Below are 23249 nucleotides of genomic sequence, written 5' to 3' on the forward strand. Positions count from 1 at the left end.
ATGGTGTGGGGTGATCGTGTAGTCTGCGTGATGGTGTGGGGTGATGGAATGGGTGATGGCGTGGAGTGATGGAGTGGGTGATGATGTAGTCTGGGTGATGGTGGGGGAGATGATGATCTAAATGATGGTGTGGAATCTGGGTCATGGTGTGGGTGATGATGTACAGTAGTTTGGGTGATGGACTGAGATAAAAGCCTGGGTGATGGAGTGGGATGATGATGTAGGTGATGGTGTGGGATGGTAGTTGTCTGGGTGATGGTGTGGGGTGATAGCAGTCTCGGTGATGGTGTGGGGTAAAGGTAGTCTGGGTGATGATGTGGGGTGATGGTAGTCTGGGTGATGGTAGTCTGGATGATGGTGTAGGATAATGGTAGTCTGGGCAAGGGTATGGTCAGTGTTTGGTACATTTATGGATAGTCTGAGATGGTCAGGGCAGGCTTAGGGGGAGGGGGTCACTAAGGGTAAGTCTGGAAGGGTCATGATCATAAGCGGTTTTCCCCCATAGCCTCTGTATCTCTCATAATGGAGAATCCCACAGCATGGTTGAAGTTACTGATGAAATAGCCACATTACAGACAATGTTACTCAACTATGAACAGATCTTGAATTTGGCTCTATTATATTGTTTTTGTTTTTTCTTGGAGGGAACAATCTTGTGGGCTTCTGGCCTTTGGTTCCTTCTTCCTTGCATTAAAAAAAAAAACTCTGGAGAAAATATATTCTATTTTGGTACTGCTTCTGGGTTTTCATAATTAATATACCTGTTGGTATAAAAGTATCAGCATAATTTACAGGAAATATTATCAAACTGTACTGTACTAAATCTTGAGGTGGAGAAGAGCCTACATGTGGAGGCACTATGACCCTGGGTGGAGCAACTGCAGCTTTCACCCAGAAGCCAAACCTAATATTTCCCTGCATCTTGCTGTGGGAAAAGACCATGATTTGACCCTGGTGAGATGCTGTCTACCACAAGGAGATGCTAGTTCTTTGCATGGTGTACAGTCACTACCAAAAGTCCTGTCATCTTTCTGTCCACAGACTTTGAAACTCAATGTGTTGGACCTCAGTAAATGACGCTTATGACATTAATCTGAGACCAAATGAAGTCATCAGTGTCGGCTGCTACAGAGTCACCACGCCGAGTTTGAGTGTGCATGAAGAGAAAAACAGTAAAGACAATAGGACTTTCAATGATGACTGTACCTGTAGGACAGCGCTAAGGAGGCAGTTGTTTACCTGTAGCTGATGTGTCTGTTTGATCAGACAAATATGGGTTAAGCAATAACAGTAAGAATAAATTAACTGTGAATTTAAGTAACAAGCAGTTATCTACCAACATGCAGTTTCTTACATCCAGTAACAGGGACTGTCTTTTATTTTTCTTTAGTGAACTGTCAGTCAAAAAATTTCTACACTTAAAAATCCTTTCCAAAGTGTATAAATTTCCCGATTATACATCTAATGTACTTTTTTCCCCATCTGTTTCCAGCTAAAACTTATATAGCTGAAGACTTAAGCCAAGATCTACTAGTAATGATAAAGAGTTTTTGGCAGACATCTCACTTAGAATTAATATTAAACTCTATAATTAACACTTTACGATCTGTCTTGTAACCAAAACACTTCATAGAACTAGTTCTTCAGTTGCTACTTACAACAGTCTTTTTAACATTACATAAGAATTCAACCGCAGTTAGATCTTGGATATATTCCATTTCTGGGATGCAATAGAAATTCTGCACAATATACTGTGAGTTTTAGTTCCATAAATGTACATGATGTATGGGAAAAACATAATGTGGTGGCACTGGTATTACCAGCCGATTCTGGTTCTCTGTTATAGAAGTATCCCTCACCTTTCTCCCTATCCTTCAAACGGAGGATGCTGGACTCCAGAAGAAAGGCCGCCTCAGTATTCATTCCACCAGGGGGACACTTAAATAAGCCTGGGACCACACCAACAACAACTATACATAACTATGTCCTACCTGGCTGAGCCTTGAGGATGGACCTGGGTGGGGATGTTGCGACCAGCAGCACTGATACTGATCTCCAGGTTACCCTCTCCTGCCTCAGATGCATCAACTGCAAATAAACACCATGAATAGTAGTTCTTCGTATAACAATTCGTCAATAACATCATCTCCGACATCTTGTTCTCTCCTGGGAAACCTGGACAGATATGGTCATGATAGAACATCTCCAGGATACTTTGTTCTCTCATACCTCTCATTCTTTCAAACACTTCTATTCCTTTTACTTCTCTCTTACTAACACACAGCTTCATTCTCTTCTCCCATACCATACAAGGTCTGCCTCTACCAACATTACCCTTCATCTCAATTTCACAAAATTGATACCATACCTATGTGCATTCTTTATGTACAGTATGCCCATACCATCTCAATGTACTCTTTTTTTATCTAATCAGTAATTCCACATCTAATTCTCACTGCATTTTCTTCCATTCCATAATACTTGTGAACTTCTCTACTACTCTATCCATCCTCTGTACACCTGGAGCAGTTCCAAGAAAGGTTACTTCTGCACTTTGCAATCTACTGCAGAAAGCTCCCTTACAAGAGTGTCAGACTTCACTCCCTTACAAGAGTGTTAGCGATAAAACACTTTCCTGCTTTCACAGCAAAGCTGTTAGTGAACATAAGAGCACTTTCATATAACATGTACTATACTTGTTCATTACAAAATTAAGCAGCCAGGATACGTAGTTAAGAGTTACCGTTGATAAAACTCACAGTAGCATTTATCTCAACATATCACTTATTTCTTAAAATTGCTTATCATCTTTAACATTTAATACAATATCATATACATTTTTATGCTAGGACTATCTATTCCACTGTACACAGCTTTGTACTATTTGAGAAGATAATTTTTGTCAAAATATGCTCCTCACTTTGAAAGTGATTTTCACTTAGCACAGTCATTCTTTGGGAATAAATCCACATGATTAAATGGGGAATTATTGGACTGTATATAGAAAGCCATATCACAAGACTGTTATGTGGATTCTGCAGCCCCATGTATTCTTGGCTATTATGCAGTGCTGCATAACCAAACAGTATTACAGGACACTGTACTGTACTGCAAGGTGTTATACCTGTACCATACAGTAGAGAGTAAACCCTAGCTATACTGAACTAACTGGGGGGAAGCCTGGTTTGATAAACCTGAAAGTTCAATCAATCTGAGGGTTGTCACCCAGGTGGGAAATCAAACACATAATTGAAAATAAATGACTACAGTATCATATTCTAGTACTATGCATGAAAACTATTCATTTTACACTAGTGTGGTTCCTAATTTTACCATTTTGCAGCTTATTTCACATCCTTCTCATAGCATTCCTCCAGGACCAGCACAGTAATACTATATATAACATGTTATTACAACTCAGCAATGATGATGGGGAGAGAGCAATTTCAGGCAAGGATGGAGTAAAAAGGGTAGGAAATACAAGTACTGTACAGTGTACAGTATCTGTATAGATATTTTACACTGCTAACACTGCCACTAATCTTGTAGACTGTACACTGAGTGAACTTTCACTCAGGCATGAAATGCGAATGCGACAGTCTGAACACAACAAAAGACCTGGCTAGACTGAGGCTGACAATGTCATACAGTGTGTCCACAGACTCTAGTCCTGCTCAGTCCTACCAGTAGTAGCCCGCAAATAGTCCAACTCGTCATGTATTCCCACCTGCAAATCTCCAACCTGGTCCAATTATGTGGGAGAAACTGCAACCTTAGCAACTGTATTGTGAGTCATTTCATGCATTGCCTGCGGTTCAGAAGAGCCATGCGATGCACTCCATTTATCAACCCTAGTTCGGTAAAGGTGAAACAAGGAGGGTGGGCTCAGAAACGTGCGATAAAACTGAAATAGGTTTTTGAGGGTTTACTGTACCGTATAGTGACAGCACTATCTTAACTGCCCTACAAATTCAGCAGAATTCAAATACAGGTATCTGGCAAATTTACATTACAGGTATCTTTTATACCAGTCACCTATATTGCACAGAGGAGTAAATTCTCCAACTCTTAATTTCATGAACAAAGTGTTGTCTGCTAATTTTCCTCCAATTATCTGCATAAAAGATATCCAGTATACAGTACAGTATTAACCTCTAGCTTTGTTGTTTGAGCTTTGCCTCATCCCTTCTGTTCCACTGCAGCACAGTGCAAAGTATTATGCTACGTAACAAATGAAATGGCTTTCTGTTTCTGCTCCAAACTATAAAATATACAGTGCAAGAGGCTTGGACACCAGCTATAGGTAACTATCAATACACATAAAATTGTTTTTAACATTTACACTCACCAATAAACTGCAGGCTTTTGCCAATGGCGCCACGTGGGAGATGTGAGACACCCACTTTTGCTGCATCATACACTTTGCAGGTGAAGGGTGTGCCTGACACTGCAGATTCATTGTAGTTGACAATAATGGTGTGAGCCCCAACTTCAACTGGGGTGAACTCTGCTATGAAACCTGCTCGCACACTGCCTGACACTCTCACTGGCAGTGTTGTGTGACTTGGAGCTGTCAGAATAACACATATTATTACAGGCAGTCCACAAGTTGTCCTGTTTTACTTTTTTTTTTTTTACTTTGCTACTAAGTGCACAATTAATCACAGAAAAATGTCTAATAAAGCCCACTGCTACCTATAAAGCTACTTTTCCAGTTTCTACAAATTTACGGACTGGTTGTATGGAAATAGTTCAATTCTGGAAAACATCCTGGATAAATAAAGACTGACTCTCCAAGCAAGCAGATGTCCTTTCCTTCTATATACAGACTAATAACTATACACACAGTGGGCACATACTGTACAATATATGTTTCAGTGGTATGCAACAAGAGTATGTGCTTGTGCTTACAATATTCAATGGCAATACACCTATACTTTATTGTATACCGAGACTGAAACCACTTTACTCATGCACTTTGATGATGTGTTTCATTTTAATCACTCTTCCACCATATGACTGTACTGGGATCAGGAAAGACTTTTTCATCTGGCGATATTAGATATGGTCTTCATTACCTCCTTCACAAATTTACTAGGGTGTTCTAAGCTGAATAAAATAATCTGGGGTGGACCACATCTTGCACTTAAGTGAAAACTACCTGCATTAACATACTGTACTGTACTGGTATGGATTCAAATGAAGTTACCATATATGTACTGTCCTTTAAGGCTTTGAAATGTATCATCATCATCATCATCATCAACACCTAATCCTGTGTTGCCCCATGAAGAGTGTAGGAGCCCAGGGCTAGGCAAATGACAGTGACCAGCCTCACTCATCCTGAGCGGCATTTCATGAGCAATAAACCCCAACCATCCCTTGGATATAAACCTGCCCAGGCTCAATCCGACTGGAGGGCCTTAATTACCCACTAAACCACCAGGCACCATAATTTGGTTATATGGTTACCACCCAGTGTAGTAAATGGTTTCCTGGTGTACAGGAAATGTAACACCAAAGGTAAATGAATATAAATAATGAATCTTACTCCTGACAGTGACAGTGAGTTCTGCTGAGCCACCACCATCTACCGAGATGTTGAACGCTGCTGGCTTGTCCACAGGGATGAGCTCAAGATGGCGAAGAGTGAGGCTCACTCGGGAGGTGTCTGCAACCCGGCACACAAATGGACACCCTCGCACAGTCTCTCCATTGAACTGAAGTGAACAATTCATGAAAGATCATAGTATGCTTGTATATTTTGACAGATGAGACATACTTTAAATAGTCCTACATTAAAAAGCTTTACAAAAAACAAACACAGCCTAATGATGGACAAAACAGAATGAGGTTCAAATGCTAACCTTGATATCAATGGTGTGGACCTTGGCAGTGTCTGGTGTGAAGGAAACTAGACAGCGGCCGCCTCCCAACACCTGGACATGGTTGGGCACCTCCCCATCATTGATGCTGATTTCCAGCTGGCCCTCTCCAGCCTGAGATGCATCCACTGCAAGTATAAACATGACTCTTAGTAATGTGCTTGCTTCATCACGAGTGCTGGCTTAACAAACACATATGGTACACATAGTCATAAAAACACAATAACTATTACAATAAAAGTGATGTCACAACAGTCCTTTCTGATTTATCAAGGCACTTTTCTCTCAGCAGCTTCTTGCCACAGTTAAACATTACAACATTACTGGGCCATATACATATACTAATTCTGAAAGAGTAACATTTACCACAGGTGCTGGTACGGGCTGACACATCTAGTGACATTGTAATTGTGCAAGAGGCATGGTCAGTGACTCAGCTTGGTAATCATTTTATATGTTACAAATATCCACGAGCTCTGCCATTCTGATCTGTCCAAAATGACAATCTGAATAATGAAACCAAGCTTTTACTGTATATGGAATACAAAACTGGTTACACAATATCCAACAGAAGTTGAGTTAAAGCAAGGGGCTGGGGACCATTGCTGAGACATCCAGTGTAAACAGTTTTGTGCAATAAATAGATGAGTTTAGTATTGTAAATTTAATATGAAAACCATAAGAAGGTTTATCAAGCTGCTCATGCAGAACAGTACAGTACTTCCAACAGATGCATAGCAACCCTTTTCAGCAGCTAATTACTGTACTGTGTTTCATGTAATAGCTTAAGTCTATTACTATATCATAAGGGGTGCATATGAATACAACAAAAGTTTTAAAGTACAGTAACAGTATATCATAACCTGCAGATGGGTCAATAAAAAATATGCAATGACAGTCTGGTTGATATGGACTTACCTCGGAACTGACATGGCTGCCCAACTACACCATTTGGGACATCAGACACCCTAATAAGGCCAGCATCATATGCCTTAGCAATGAATGGCGAGCCCTGCACCTTCTGGCCTGAGACCGCAACATCCACCACATATGATCCAACCTCGGTGGTGACAAATGCCACACGGTACACGTTTTCACCATTCTCTGTCAACTGGTATGACACTGGACGCTTGGCTGGGCCTGGAGGAAGTTGGAAAGCAAGAAAACAATTGCAGTTAAAATCGGGAATATGATGGAAGCTAAACAGTCTTTTACCATCAAGATTAAAAGTATTAAAAAAGTATACAATAATTGTGAAAATAGTTACAACTATATAACAGTGACAAAATACCACCATAAAGATGTTTTATCCAGCTAGCAGTATGTATGTCTGTGCAGTATCATGTATGTGCAATATAATTATTTCCGTCAGTTAAAAAAATGGTAGCTTTCTGTTCTAATTTATTCAGCTCAAAATACTAGCACAATACTGTACTAAAATACCCTGCATACAGTACCTGAAGATTCCACATTTACTACTGCTTCATCCATCACTGCTCCACCAGATGTCCAGATACTGAAGATAAGTAACCAGTTGCCTACCCTTGAGTGTCATTATGCAAATAACACACTACAACCATTCCTTGGAATTAAACCTCCATGTGTTCATCTGGTTGGAGCACCTTAATTGCTAGACACTTGGTGTTCACTGCTGGTTTTATGGCTGCCACCTGACATCAAATGGCAGCCTGGATAACAGAAAATCATTTAGCTTGTCAAGAAGTACTGAGCACCAAGGCATAAAAAGCAACATGCTACAAACAGGTGACAAGACAGTTGTGTCACTTACTGACGATGTGGACCTGGATGTCCTCCTTGGAGACATTGGCAGCAGAGATGTCAAAGGCTGAGAGGTGTCCTGCTGGGAAGTGCTTGATGGTGTCACCCAGGACAGCCACACGGGACCCACTTCCCTCCATCACATCCACGCTCCACGGCGACCCTGTACACACAACACAGGCATCAGTTACATAGAAGGGAAATATGTTCAATATCTAACTATACAAACACTATATTAGTTTGTTCTCATCTGATGGAACTGGGTCATTCTTTCAACTTCATTTTTTGTTATGGTTGAGTGATTATCAACGAGCCTTAGTTATGAGGTAAGGCTGAGCATTCAGGGTTACTACACTTAGCCAACAACCCAAATAACTGAGGTCTGGGATCTTAGTCAAGTTACAGTAAATGTGCCAAACAGCAGTAAATTATGAGTATACACTGACTAGTTCAATAATGTACCACAGCAGCACAGCAGTATTGCTTCATTTCATTTTTGTAGGCTCCAACATGCTTGCATGCGCTGGCCTTGGTCGCCTAATGGCAGCCCTCCATGCTGCTCGATCTCTGGCAGCTTCCCTATTCCATCCCTTATCCCTGAGGTCACACTCAATGACCTCGTCCCAGGTCTTTTTCGGTCTACCTCTCGCAACCCTACCCCCAACACTAACACTGCTCATTTTCTGCATCCAATTACCATCCCCCATCCTCTCATGTGCCATAACCATCTCAATCTACCTTTCCTCATTACATCATCAATGCACTCCAGTCCCATCCTACCCCTCAACTCTTCCATCAGAAACCTAGCCTCCCCAGGCCTCACACTCAGGGGCACACTGCACATCCACCTAATCACTGTCATTTCTGTATGTTTGAGACAGCAAATATCCTCTTCCTTTACTACCCAGGTCTCACTACCATACAGTATTACACTCCTAACACAAGCTGCATACAAAGATCCCTTAACATGAAGGGAACTGGGTGACACCAACAGTTTTTATGAAAAAAATGTGAAAACCAACATACAGCAGTTAGCTGTGGGAAGCATGTGAAATAATCCAATACCACATGCAACACCCAGCTATTAGGGAAGGGTGTGTAATAATCCAAAAAACACATACACCAGATATATTATGAGGGAAGCTGAACAGGAACAAGTCAGTAACACATGCACCATCTGTTCATGAGGGTCATGTTCTCGTGAGAGAATAGTTAACCAAACCTTTATGGCAGCTACCATAAGAACCACATCAAATGGTGCCAAAACTGTGTAAACATAAACTGAAGTATTAAAACATACTCATCTTGCATATTCTCACTATTCTGAATAATATTGATATACACACACATAATCCCTCCATCATCCAATCCTGTGTTGCCCCATGAGGAGTGTAAGAGCCTGGGGTTAGGTAAGTTGGTCCTGACATGTAAGATGAGGATGACCAGCCTCACTCACCTCTGAGTGGCATTACAGGAATGTAAAGTTACCCATAGGCGGAAGGAATAGGAAAGAATGAAGAAAAAATAAGACAGACGAGGAAGGAAGGGAAGAAAGGGCAGACACCCAAGCAGCACTACATCGAGTGAGTGGATGGTGAGTGTCCCCACCTACCACATCAATACTGCATAATAAAAGCACTGATGTGTAAACAACAAAAACCTGGGCAAGGAAAAGTTATGGACTAATTAATAACTCACCAATATATGTACCAGCTAGTTATAAAAAATGTGCAAATTTATTTAAATAATGCACTCTTTACTGTAATACCTGGATCTGGACTAGCTCCTGATTTATATAGTTTCATGCCCCTCCACACTCTTCCACCTTGAATCTTGTCCTTCCTCCTGATCCATAATCTTCTAATTTCTCTTATTGCACATCCTGAAACCGCTACATCCTCGTCCACCTTCACCTGACCACTCCCTGCACCCATCCACAAAACCACACCATTCCACAAACTCTAACCTTACCATATCCTACCCCTTACTATAAGCCACACACTTTTTCCTCACCTCTGTTTCAACTAAATATACAGTACCGTACCTGACCCCCTGTTCATACCACCTCACCCACACCTTCAACTCACAATAGCCAGCATCCCTCCCACACTGCCACACCCACAACTCACAACCTACCCTCACTTCACCAGTCCTTTGCCACATTCCAACATCACATTCTTTCCACTCCTATTCTGATGCAAAATTCTTCCATACTCTCATTTCACAATACCTTACCACCCTTGCTTCATTCTACATCAGCCTATTCCATATATTATTCTATATCAGCCTGTTCCTCACTTACACCACCATCCATGCACAGCCACACCTTACAATATCCTGCTGCTACCTAAAACATACTTTCATACTCTCATCTCACCAAAGCCAGTTTTTCTTCACACTGGACTCCATCTTACTCTACCATACCATCCTCTTCCATATTGTAACCCACATGGCATTATACCCTTTCCCCTTTCCCAAGCTCACTGCCCAACCCCCAGCCCCTAATCCATCATTACCACCCAACAACCATCACCAATCCCATCCTGACCACCTAACACCTGACAATCATCCCCCCACCCAATTCCTACTACCTAACACCCAACATCCATCCCCCACCCCACCCTCATTACCCAATACCCATCCCCTCACCCCATCCTCACCACTCAACACCCATCCCCTCACCCCATTCATCACCACCCAACATCCAACAACCACCCCCTCACCCCTATCATCACCACCCAACACTCATCTCCCACCCCATCCAGCATCTAAAATCCATCCCCCACCACTTCCAAAACCCCAAATCCATCCCCACCACATCCAACACCCAGCATCCATCCCCCACCACATCCAACACCCAACATCCATCCCCCACCACATCCAACACCCAACATCCATCCCCCACCACATCCAACACCCAGCATCTATCCCTCACCACATCCAACACCCAACATCTATCCCGCACCACATCCAACACCCAACATCCATCCCCCACCACATCCAACACTCAGCATCCATCCCCCACCACATCCAACATCCACCATCCATCCTCCCCCACATCCTCATCATCCAACACCCTATGTCCATTTCCACAACATCCCCAACATCCAGCACATCCTTAGCATGTAGCACCTAACGTCCATCTCCCACTTCACCTTTCCCCACTCCATCCTCGGCCACCAACACCCTTCCCCACTCCATCCTCCCCACCCAACACCCTTTCCCACTCCATCCTCACCACCTGACACCGTTCCCCATTCCATCCTTGCCATCCAACACCCCTCCCCACTCCATCCTCACTGCCCAATATCTTTCCCCACTCCATCCTCACCACCCAACATCCTTCCCCACTCCATCCTCACCACCAGACAAACTTCCCGACGCCCTCCTCACCACCAAACACTCTCCCCTGTGTCTTTATCGTATCTTACTGAACATGATCTAGATAAAAAGTTAATTAAGTTTGTTTTAGTGATATAATGATATTCCTATTTCATTCTTTCTATAGTCAAACGATTTTTTTAGTATATGTGAGACCTATCATCATAAATTGGTTAGAAGTATTCTCCGCAATACAACGACACTATTTTCAATTCATTCTTACAGGTGCCTGTGATTTTTGTCATTTTAGGAGAAACCCTTACTAATCAACTAAAAATTTTCCACAGCTGCTTATAAGGCACCAGGAAACACGGACTGAGAAATATCGATAAGAGAGACTCAAAGTGGTACAAGGTTGGCAAGTATTATCACCATCGAGTGGCGAAACAGGACGTTGACTCTTATCAAAAATAAAATAATTTTTTCCATCTAAAGGTGAAACAGGTCTGTCGCAATACATTTTCCTTGCATCAGATCAACACCGACATCCGCGTATAAAAGGGGAGAGAAAAGATGGTTCTACCTACCAAAATTTATAAACTTATTTCTCCTGGCAACTGACACTATATAATAATTTATAATCTTAAAAAAAAAAAAAAAAAAAAAAACGCTCTTCTTGTCGACATTTATTTTTTCCTCTTCATTCCAAGTGGGTCAACACAACAGCTGAACACAAAACAGTTATCAACAGTGGTAAAGAAAAAGAAATACTCTGCTTGTCAGCACGTCTAATTAATTGCTGCAACAAGCAGCTCCAACATAGCCTATAAAACAATCGACTCTGAAACTCGTCAGATAGAGAGATCATTCTTGTCAGCATACCTACGTTAGTCGCTGCAACAGACAGAGCCACAGCACAGGAAACAAATAACTGCCGCAATGATGATACGAAAAAAAAAAAAAAAAAAAAATCTTGTCAATAACCTATACATCATCATTCCTTGAAACAGACAATGCATGCAAATCAACACCTTAGCAAACCTAAAAAAGGTGGGGGAAAAAAAAAAAGACGATTACCCTTGTCAAAATACAGTACTTAAACATTACACACGACACATGTTCTCCGAATATTCTACTTAAAACACACACACACACACACACACACACACACACACACACACACACACACACACACACACACACACACAGGGCTATCAAATTCGAGAAATAATATGATGGCATGTCGCATCTCTCTTAATTAACCGGTACACACAAACCAGGGCTATTATTATTACAGCTTATCTAATTACTTCATCAAGCACCCAGCGATCATCAGTTCACTCATCTAACTTTTACCCCCTTTTATAGTAAGTATTTCTCTTAGGTGGGGGCGCTCACCGTCCACTTACTCGATGTAGTGCTGCTCTTGGGTGTCAGCCTTTCATCTCCTTGATCCTTCTTTCCTTCCATCCTCTTCTATCTTTCTTTCCTTCATTCTTTCCTCGTCCTTCTGACTACGGATGACTTTACGCTCCCTCTTCTGTCTATCTTTCCTTCATTCTTTCCTCTTCCTTCTGCCTATGGGTGACTCTACACTGAGTGACAAGTCAAATGGTTTCCTGTACACCAGGAAACCATTTACTACGCTGGGTGGTAACCATATAACCAAATTTTGGCGCCTGGTGGTTTAGTGGGTAATTACAGGGCTCCAATCGGACTTAGCCGGTGAAGGTTTATGTCCAAGAGATGGTTGGGGTTTATTGCTCACATAATGCCACTCAGGGATGAGTGAGGCTGGTCACTTTCATCTTAAATGTCAGGACCAACTTGCCTAGCCCCAGGCCCCTACGCTTCTAATGGGGCAACGTAGGATTGGATGATGAATGATGAATGAATGAATGAAATTTCTCACTGCGTCACACAAACAACCACCTTACCGGATGTACGCCTATTAAAAAAAAAAATAAAAAAAAAACTATCTATCTAATGCCAGACACCTTAATCCCATACGGGGTGGCCACAAACAAATCGCCTCCACGAGCCCTGTCCCCCGCCATTTCACCGCCCTGCTCCCAACTCACGCCCCCCTCTCTCATATACCTCTCCACTCCATCTCTCCATCTCATCCTTGGCCTCCCCCTCCCTCTCTCCCCCTCCACCTCACTCACATACACTCTCCTCGTCAGTCTCTCACTCTCGATCCTCTCCTGATGGCCAAACCACCTCAATGTGTTTCTCCTAACGCTTCCTGTCACATCCACACCACAACGCTCCTTCACTTCCTCATTTGTCAGTCTGTCTCTCCATGTGACTCCACAGGCTCCTTTCAAAAAACACACACACATCTGGTTAATTATCTATACCTCATTAATTCGGCTTGCATCACACAAACACTCAACTAACAATCATCTATACCACCTCATTAAATCCTGCATTACCTTGATCTACTCCACGCTAAACAATCCTCTATTAACTCGTCAGACAGTAATAGCTTATTAATCTTACTACAGTAACATTTCCTAACAGCATCATAATCTATTGACCTCGTCAGTGCCGCGATGTACTGATTTGTTCTGAAGACCCCTGGACGATTTAACACTTCCTGTGAGATAACGTACTTCTGTATCTTAGTTCATTCTACTACGAGACCATTAGGTTAGCGTTGACGAAACTGAAGGGTTGTATGCAGCTTTCACTGACCTCTTACAACAATTGCCCTGCAACAGACAATTAGTATACTCTATGTTTACTAGATAAGTGAAAAAAAAAATCATCGTGCTTATAATCCATTAACCCCATTCCAAGATGTATGTTGTGTCTTTTATCCCAAGTATCCCCAGGTGACAATTTATCGTACGATCTCTTGGGGTCATACTGTCGTCATTTTAAAAGGCTCTACAGTACGTACCATTTCTTTGCCCGTTTACTTCTACATACTGCACGCTGAGACTTTCATTGGTGTTAATAATACAAATCAAGCCGATACAAAATGATATATCGAGTAAAACATACGTGAGACTGTCTGTGTGTACGGCATAAACTGCTCTGGGAAGAGGTGCTAGAAAACCTCCTAAGCCAACTAGAACACATCACTGGGGCTGGAAGGGTAGTCTGGTGAGAGCATGATGCCGCCTGACAGATCATCCACTTATTTAATACTGCATTCGCTCCATTTTTTTTTTTTTTTTTTTTATGCGAGGAAGAAGGAACCAAAGGCCATGGCCCGCAGTAACAGTTCCCTCCAAGAGAAAAACAAATGCTGACAAATGAAATTCAAGACGTCTCTCGTAAGCTAAATATAATCATACAGTACAGTGCCCAGGGCAAAACATAATGGTTAGTCATGGGGCTAAAGCAAATAATTATATCTTGCTGGAAGGTGAGCTGTTGTTCGAAAGAGAGGGATCATTCCCAGGTTCGGCTGGAAGCTGCCTGGGGATCGAGTTTTGTTAATGGAACCTTCCTTAACTGATCTTCCACAATACCCAATGACATGTCATAAAAACTTCCGCAACTACCATGACATTAGTCCTGAATGACAGCCCTAATTGCTTGCACGATATTCAGTATGGACACAGGACATAATGGCCCAAACGATAATAAGAAGTTAATGCCATATGTTGCGCAAAGAACTGCTGGGTCTCGGGAAACGAAAAACTCAGAGTTGGATACGTAAATGAACTTTCTCATTCAACTGGTACACAATCAGCGGTTCCACTTGTTATAATCAGTTTCTTACGACAAACGAACACTCCAAGCTAAAAATTCATCAGTAAAATCACGAAAATGGAAGGATTTTAATTATTATTCCTTGCATGAGACCCACCGACCCCCACAGAACACAAGATCATCACGTGTTGCTCCATCATGTAGGGTGCACCCAAGGCCAGGCAGGAAGGGATGGCCGTGCCTTATACGGTGGGGCAATGTGGGTGAACTGGCACCACTCAGGATGAAGGGAAGGTAAGGGGAAAAGGAGCTCGTCTCACTTCGCTACAGGAGGTCTCACCTAAGCTAAATAAAGTCGTCTGAAAGTAGATTTACAAAAAATGCATAGAACGAGTCGATATCTTATCCGAAACAACAGTTAGATAAACATTCAACTGACAATATAATAATGATGAGTGATGACAGGATTGAAATAAGTGAAGCTGGATCCCTTGGGAGAGATCTGGGGTAAAATGCAAATACATATGGAAGTATAATGCATAACGATGTGTCGTGGAAGTATAATGCATAACGAAGTATCGGAAGCATGTGCACAACAACATTTATGATCAACTTACTATTTAAAAATGTGATACTAAAAATGAGTGACTGTAGACCAGAGAAATACAAGACAGCACTTTTCATGAAGTGATATTATTGGATGGGACGCAAGTTTCGAGCTGCCTACACACTAGGATGCATCTCATACACGCACAGCATGTTTCTCATTCAAATGTAACAGACAACTGTGTGAGGAGACTAACACTGCAGTGGTATTGTTAGCTCAGTTCCCTTATAAAATCTTTTTATTTTTTTACAACCACGTTCTTTGCGCACGCGCACACGCACACCACACACACACACACACACACACTATATATATATATATATATATATATATATATATATATATATATATATATATATATATATATATATATCTCCTAGACGAAAATTAACGAAAGATCATGATAAATAAAAATACGCATTACAACTGGATGGAAAGCTTTCGGTAAACATAGAGGCATTATGAAAAGTAGCTTGACAGTTTGTATGAAACGAAAAGTTTGTAACGAATGTATAATTCCAGCTATGACATATGATTGTGAGACCTGGATACTGACAAAATCGATGGAAAATAAATTATTCCGTTCTCAGAGAGCAATAGAAAGATCAGTGTCGGGAATATCTCTAAGAGACGGGAAAAGATTAACTTGGGTGAGACAGCAGACTAAAGTCAGAGATATTATAGAAGTTATAAGAGAACAGACTTGGAGGTGGGCAGGCCATCTAGCAGGTGTAAGGGATAAGCGATGGAGCAAGAGGTTGACTGACTGGATACCAAGAGACTGTAAGCTTAGAAGAAAAAGGCCAGACAGGAGGTGGAGAGATGAGATAGAGAAATTTGCAGGGAAAACGTGGCAAAGATTGGCTCAGTCAAAGAATTCGTGGAGAAGGTTGAGGGAGGCCTTTGTTCAGCAGTGGGCTTGTAATGGCTCATGATGATGATATTATATATATATATATATATATATATATATATATATATATATATATATATATATATATATATAAAATACACACACACACACACACACACACTAAATAGATACTGTCCACCCATCCTTCCCTTTCCTGTATTGTGTTTGACAGAGTAACAAACACAATACAGGAAAGGGAAGGATGGGTGGACAGTATCTATTTAGATTTCAAGAAAGCAAGATGGATACCAAGCTTAAGGGACCTAAGCTACGAAGAAAGACTAAAGAAATTGAATCTACCAACACTACAGGAGAGAAGGAAAAGAGGTGACATGATATTGCTATATAAGTGCATATTAGGAAAGGAGAAAATAGACATAAATGATTACTTAACATATGGAGAAGCATCAGCAAGAGGACACTGCAAAAAACTGCATAAGAAGAGAGGTGATAAAGACGTAAGGAAATTCAGTTTCCCAAACAGAGCAACTGATCAATGGAATGCACTACCGAATGAAATAGTGTGTGCCAAAACAATTCACAAATTTAAGGATATGTACGATAAATATAGTTTAAGACACGGGACAGTACGAGCTTGACTCATTCCTGTAAAGATATAATTAGGTAAGAACAATTAGGTAAGAACAACTCCTGGTCTAATCAACCTAGTGGGTTAGTGCGCTCCAGTCAAGACTCGAATGGGCCCATAGGAGTTTACATTCAAAGGGTTTTGGGGGTTTATTGCTCATAATGTAATTCAAGGACGAGTGAAGCTGGTCAACTTTGCCTTAAATGTCGGGACTAAGCAGTCTAGCCCGGGGCTCCTAATGGAAAAAAAAGTGGGTGACAGATGAACCAGAAATTTTGCAGTACAAATACGATTATTGCCTTCAGTATTCACTCCTCTACCATAATTATATACACCAACATGAAAACGGACCTGCACTGTCTTGTAGCTGTTGTTTGGTAGCGTGCGAAGTATATGCAAGAAACAAGGTAAGCGTGACATAAGGCTGGCCCTACCTACCTATGACGTCAGCAACAAGGTGGCGGTGCTGACTCAGACGCTGTCAAGCTGCCAGTACCAAGTTGCCAGTTTAATTTTCTGTTACATCTACAGGAATCACATCAATTCAGCGACAATTTCTAACGTGTGGCAACCAAACTGCCATGATTAGCTAGAGCTCTGTACCGGCTTTGGTGATGTCTACTTTGCCGTATCTTAGCGGCTTCCTGTGGACATTTATTAGCATACCTGGTGGCGAATATCAAGAGAATTTAACTTTTTTTTTTTTTTTAACCTTTGGAGATATTTTCTAGATCTTATGAAGTTTTAGCGATACTTACAAACATGTTCTAAATTTTAAAGACATTCTTGGCATTTTCACGAATTTAAATAGAAATTATGGAGTGTTCTATTATCCTACTATATTCTGGAGACTTCTCAAAATAACTTTAATGGTATATGTGAACTTGGGGCCGTAGTCATAAAGAACCCTACAAGACTCTTATGAAAATGTCTCTGCAGCAGTGATTTATCATAAATGATGTTGGTTGTACGTTTCCGTAAATTATTCTGTCTGATTTGGCTATGAAATGCTTGGTAACTATGAGTGGAGATAACTGCAGCCTATATAAACACTGTCTTATACACAACTTAGCCCGCCACTGCAAGCTAGTGTGGCCAGAACCGCGTCACTTGTACCCGTCTGCACTTACAACACTTCCCATGGACCCCATATATGGTTACAAGCAGGAAGAAACACCTTTAGGATGAAGCAACAGCAACACGAACCCTCCACTGCGTTTCGCCATAACACGAAGCACGTATTTAAATTGACTTTCCTTTTTCTGTTATTACTGCCAATGTCTGTGCAATGTTTAACGGCGCATCTGTTTTTATGATACAAAAGAAAACATCTGGCTTGGCCCATTATTGTTACAGCTTAACCCTCGTAACGGGTTTATGCTAACTTCATTTAGATGACATGTAACTATTAGACAGTATCAGGGTTAGGAGTGGATTCCTGTCCTTTACGGTTAAACTGCATGGCCAGAGAAATCATACACCGCTGAAAATAAGGCCGAGATGTGGAGAAGTATTTTCCACGCTAGTTGTGGTGGTGGTGGTTCCGTTGTTTTACCGTTACAGTCACTGCCGAGACGCACCCTACTGTTACCTGTCCTCGTCTGGCCAGTGTTTCAAAGGTGGAGACGCTGAACGGTGAATTGTACTTACACTGCCAGGGATATTCGATGATACGAAAAAAAAAGTGTAGGCTATGTCGTGATTAATTAGTAACAGATCTGTAAAGAATTACAAGAGAGAGAGAGAGAGAGAGAGAGAGAGAGAGAGAGAGAGAGAGAGAGAGAATCATGGACTACGTACATATGCGAAAATACTGTACCTTAAGGAACAAGGAAATAAAATAATAAACTAACTACATCATTGTCGTCGTCGCCGCCAACAACAATAATAAAAGTAATCCATATTATAATGATCCGATTTCTGTTTGTTGGTTTGTGACTGTAACAGGAAAAACGGCGCATTGTAGTGCAATTTTTGTTAAACCAAGGTATCGCTAAAATGTCCTAATTTGACAAATAAAACAATTTCCAATCCAATCAGGCCACCTGTTCCCGAGTTATGACTCATTTCTGGTACAGCGGCTTCGGCGGCCTGTAGGTGGATCACTTTCTTTGTGGGCATTGAAGTTACCGTAACACACCCAAAACTGCTCAACGTAGCGCAATTTTAGTTATAGCACGGTACCGTTAAAATGCTCTAACTTGAAGAATAAAACAAAATCCAGTCCAATCGCTCCACCGGTTTCAGAGTTATGACTCATTTCTGGCCTTTTGACATTGTTTGGCGGCCTTTAAGCGATCTTAATGGTAGTAATAATAATAATAATAATAACAATAACAAAGCAACAGACAGAATAGCGACCCCCAAATCAATGTCTGCACTTGTTATTGATCTCCGGACCGAACACTTGACGACCTGTGGCCCTGACGTTCAACCAATTGTTCTAAAAATCGCCTGACCATCAACACATAAAACACACACACACACACACACACACACACACACACACACACACACACACACACACACAGTCTTCCCCACAACAAATTCTTTCAGTTTTCAGACTTGCTGCAACGAGACGATTATATTCAACTCAAACGAACCCCTTGGTAGAGATGAAGTTAATTAATGCTATATATAAAATTTCTACCACTACAATAACAAAAAAAGTATCTCACGAGCTTAAAAAAAATCATATAGAGACAGCATAGATATAAGTCATCGTACTGAAGGGTTAAATAAATGGCGAAAGACGTAAAATAAACATCAGACTTTATGACCGTAAGATATTGATAAAAAAAGGCTTCTACGACAAACGAGAGATAGATAGATAGAGAGATAGATAGATAGATAGATAGAGAGAGAGAGAGAGAGAGAGAGAGGGGGGGGAGTAGAAAATCAAATAAGACTAAGGAATAAGAAATAACATCCACCCATTACCTCCGGCAGGCATGAGGAAAGTGACCTGCTGGAGGAAATGCCGGCCTCTCTCTCTCTCTCTCTCTCTCTCTCTCTCTCTGCGTACACCAATCCACCTCATGCCTCTCAGAAACCAATACATCCACATCATACGCCATTACAGTCAACAATATAGTGTCCTTGTGTAAATTATTGAAGGAATGAATGCTGCCACATAATATACTAAGATTTATATAATAAAATTAATATAAGAAACTATGAAATTAATATATATATTATAATGTAGTATTTATTGGTTCGGTAAATTATATAAGGGCTCTATCTTTTCAGTATTTTATAGTGCAGTATTCACTGGTTAGATAGTGATAAGGACACTTCGACGGCCACAAATTAATACACTGCCCCTATAACACCTCCCGATCCAACTGCCCTATAAAAGCCCACTGAATATCTTATTGCATCATAATACCCCTGTCAACCACCAGATGTTTTTCGTAAGGAGGGTGAAATATCAACATACAGTATATCCATAACATGAAGCACCTGATGGTCTGGTGCTTGGAGTAGTCTGCTGTCAGAAGAGAAGAGAGTTCGATCCCAGATTGGGACAGGGAACAGTTTAATCACGAGAATTTAATTGAAAGAGATTTTACTAATCTTCACAAAACCCAGCAATGTAATACAAACACCCTAGATATGTGTAATACAGCCTCTCCATGTACTCATCATGCACTTAAACAGTAATAAATGAAGTTATGTGACACGTAAGAGAACTGCACGGACCTCGGGACCAGACTGCCAAGTCCATGCTCAGATGAACAAAATAATAATAATAATAATAATAATAATAATAATAATAACAGCAATACCGAATCAAATCATTCATCTTACTGAAAACGTCAACTGAGATAGCTTCTCTCAGCATAAGATGGCTTTCCCGAGTTAAGTCGTTCAGCGGTAGAAGGAATAAAAACTTCACTAAAATTTTAGGGGATAAATAATTACCAGCCTTTTTAACATACACAGAGTTCCCAAGCTGCCGGTCCGTGGGAAGTTAAGTATTCTAAATATGTAAATAATTAAGGGTAACTCAGTATGGGAATTTAAGTATATGAGTGCGAAGCGTGGCTACAATAATGGTATTGTAGTTCTGCTTGAAAAATCCACTGTCATAAACATTCGCCCTACACCCACATCCGACCTACTTCCATTCTTATCCGACCATCCCCACCAATTCTATCTCTTTCCTAAAATATATATTATATTATATATATATATATATATATATATATATATAGCCTATATGAAGAACCAAGATGGCCGACCTGACCTGGGTGTCCTTCTAACGGCCTAACGGTGTCCGCCTACACACACGCACACACGCACGCACGCACGCACACACACACACACACACACACACACACACACACACACACACACACACACACACACACACACACGAGATGACAGACAGACAGACAGACAGACAGACACACACACACACACACACACACACACACACACACACACACACACACACACACACACGTGATGACAGACAGACAGACAGACACACACACACACACACACACACACACACACACACACACACACACACACACACACACGCTTCAGCACCTACACAGGGCCACTCCCACACCTACACTGACACCAACTCCGTCACACAATGCCACAGACCTGTTGCATCCCACTAACCCAAATAACATCAACCCCTTCACACCAGTCATCGCATTCCTATCTTAATGTTGTTATATTCAGGCGGTTTTATTCAGCTAAGGACGGGCTTTTTAGAAACAGAGAATTCACTACCAGGTGGGACTCCCAATCGTCTGGCAGTGGCAATAATGCTCTACGAAAGAAGTCACTGTGCTGTGTGGGTTTAATACATGGAGAGTGATCACCTCTGCATCAGTATTCCCTACATCAATCTCAGCAGTATTATAATCCAATATTCTCACAACCAAACATCCGTACACCACCACCGTAACTACACATGTCATCACCACCACATAATGCACCACTAACATCAAAACTACCAAAATCATAAACCCAATCTCAGTGCCAAAATCACACATACCATCACCAAAAATACCACCACCAACACAACGCCACCACCATTAGCACCACGACGCCAACCATCATCAATACACCGATCACCACTACTACAATCGTCATTTTCGTCAAATATAAAAGCTACCACAACGATCCCTACCACCACAACAACTGTCCCCTGCAAGACACCACCACTACCACGGCAATTATAACCATTACTGAAGGTAGAAAGTGACAGGTATTTGGTGATGAGAGGCCCTTAATGAATGCAATAATGAAAAAGGTAATTAGGTACAAGATGAACAATGAGTGGTGCAACATGGTAATACTGCACTACACACATCGCTAAACACAGACATAACAATGATGATTTATTTGATTCTCTGTCTCTCCCTCCCTCCCTCTCTCTCTCTCTCTCTCTCTCTCTCTCTCTCTCTCTCTCTCTCTCTCCGTCTAAGGCCGTTCCGCTTCAAGACAGTGTAATAGGTCCTTATTGTTTACTTCAGTTTGCGTGCTTGCTTGCGAGGAGAAGAGGAGAGAAGAGAGAGGAAAAGAGAAAAGGAGAAACTGACTAGAGAGAATGAAAAAACAAAAAAAACAAAAACAAAGAAGGGAGTGCCTTGCCCAAAGCCAATCCTGGGGGTGAGGGGTGGGGGACAAGTTTACCATACACGTTCAAGTCGTGTTTTTATAGGAGCTGAAGGCTAACTGATCCGCCGGGGTGAGGGACAACACTCACTGAAGGAATAACTCGCCCTACCCTGTGCTACAAGTAACGATTAGGGGTGTGCCCGGCATTTGGTGTGTAGGGTGAGAAGCATAGTACGTACATGTGGGTATTTGATGTGTTGGAGTGGCACTGTTTGTCTATGAACATGTAACAGAGGAACCCTCGACATGGTGTGCCACCTGGTGGGATCAAATTTAGACTATGTGAATGGTGGTCGTGTATGTTGTTAGAGTTGTGTGTGTGTGTGTGTGTGTGTGTGTGTGTGTGTCTAAGAGAGAGAGAGAGAGAGAGAGAGAGAGAGAGAGAGAGAGAGATGCACAGTTCCGGTCAACATTGCTTTTACGTCGTCTAAAAGCGGTGCGATATCGCTGGCTCAGTCTAGGCGGGAGAATGTAGGGGAAGTATATAGCGAGCGGGGCGGTACAATGTAAACAGGGAGGGAGACTCGACGCCGCCTTTCACTGGGACCACCTGGCACCCACTGCCACTCACTTCCTCCTTTCAAACAACCTAAGGACTCTAGTGACGCTACATCAACTACACGTCATTACCAGGATGACCCACCACCACCATGATCATCAATAAGATAGTGGCTTCCTCCGGCTTTCTCCACAACTGGAGCATGAGATCTGTTCCATTCCGAAGAAATTACGATTTTAAGGTGACGGCGACGATGATGATGATACCTTAGTACCGTCAGCAGCAGCAGCATAATCGTCCCTTAAATTACAGGCCAAGATTTTTTCTTCTATATGAAAAGGGGT

General features: G+C 41.6%; 1 protein-coding gene across 1 annotated transcript in view; it reads right to left on the minus strand.

The window, feature by feature from the left end:
* The window catches only part of jbug (filamin-type immunoglobulin domains fbug), a 355562-nt gene that overhangs the window by 76073 nt on the left and 256240 nt on the right, over window positions 1–23249 (minus strand). The window contains exons 22-27 of the mRNA XM_080267010.1: window positions 7675–7827; window positions 6804–7025; window positions 5868–6013; window positions 5552–5720; window positions 4349–4570; window positions 1992–2088 (exon numbers count right to left, since the gene is read on the minus strand). Coding sequence (XP_080123136.1) covers window positions 1992–2088; window positions 4349–4570; window positions 5552–5720; window positions 5868–6013; window positions 6804–7025; window positions 7675–7827 — 1009 coding nt within the window. The remainder of the gene's footprint in view (window positions 1–1991; window positions 2089–4348; window positions 4571–5551; window positions 5721–5867; window positions 6014–6803; window positions 7026–7674; window positions 7828–23249) is intronic.

The sequence above is a fragment of the Coenobita brevimanus genome, chromosome 23, assembly GCF_032717465.1.
Source record: "Coenobita brevimanus isolate Jiangsu-jjx chromosome 23, ASM3271746v2, whole genome shotgun sequence".
NCBI classification, from domain to species: domain Eukaryota; kingdom Metazoa; phylum Arthropoda; class Malacostraca; order Decapoda; family Coenobitidae; genus Coenobita; species Coenobita brevimanus.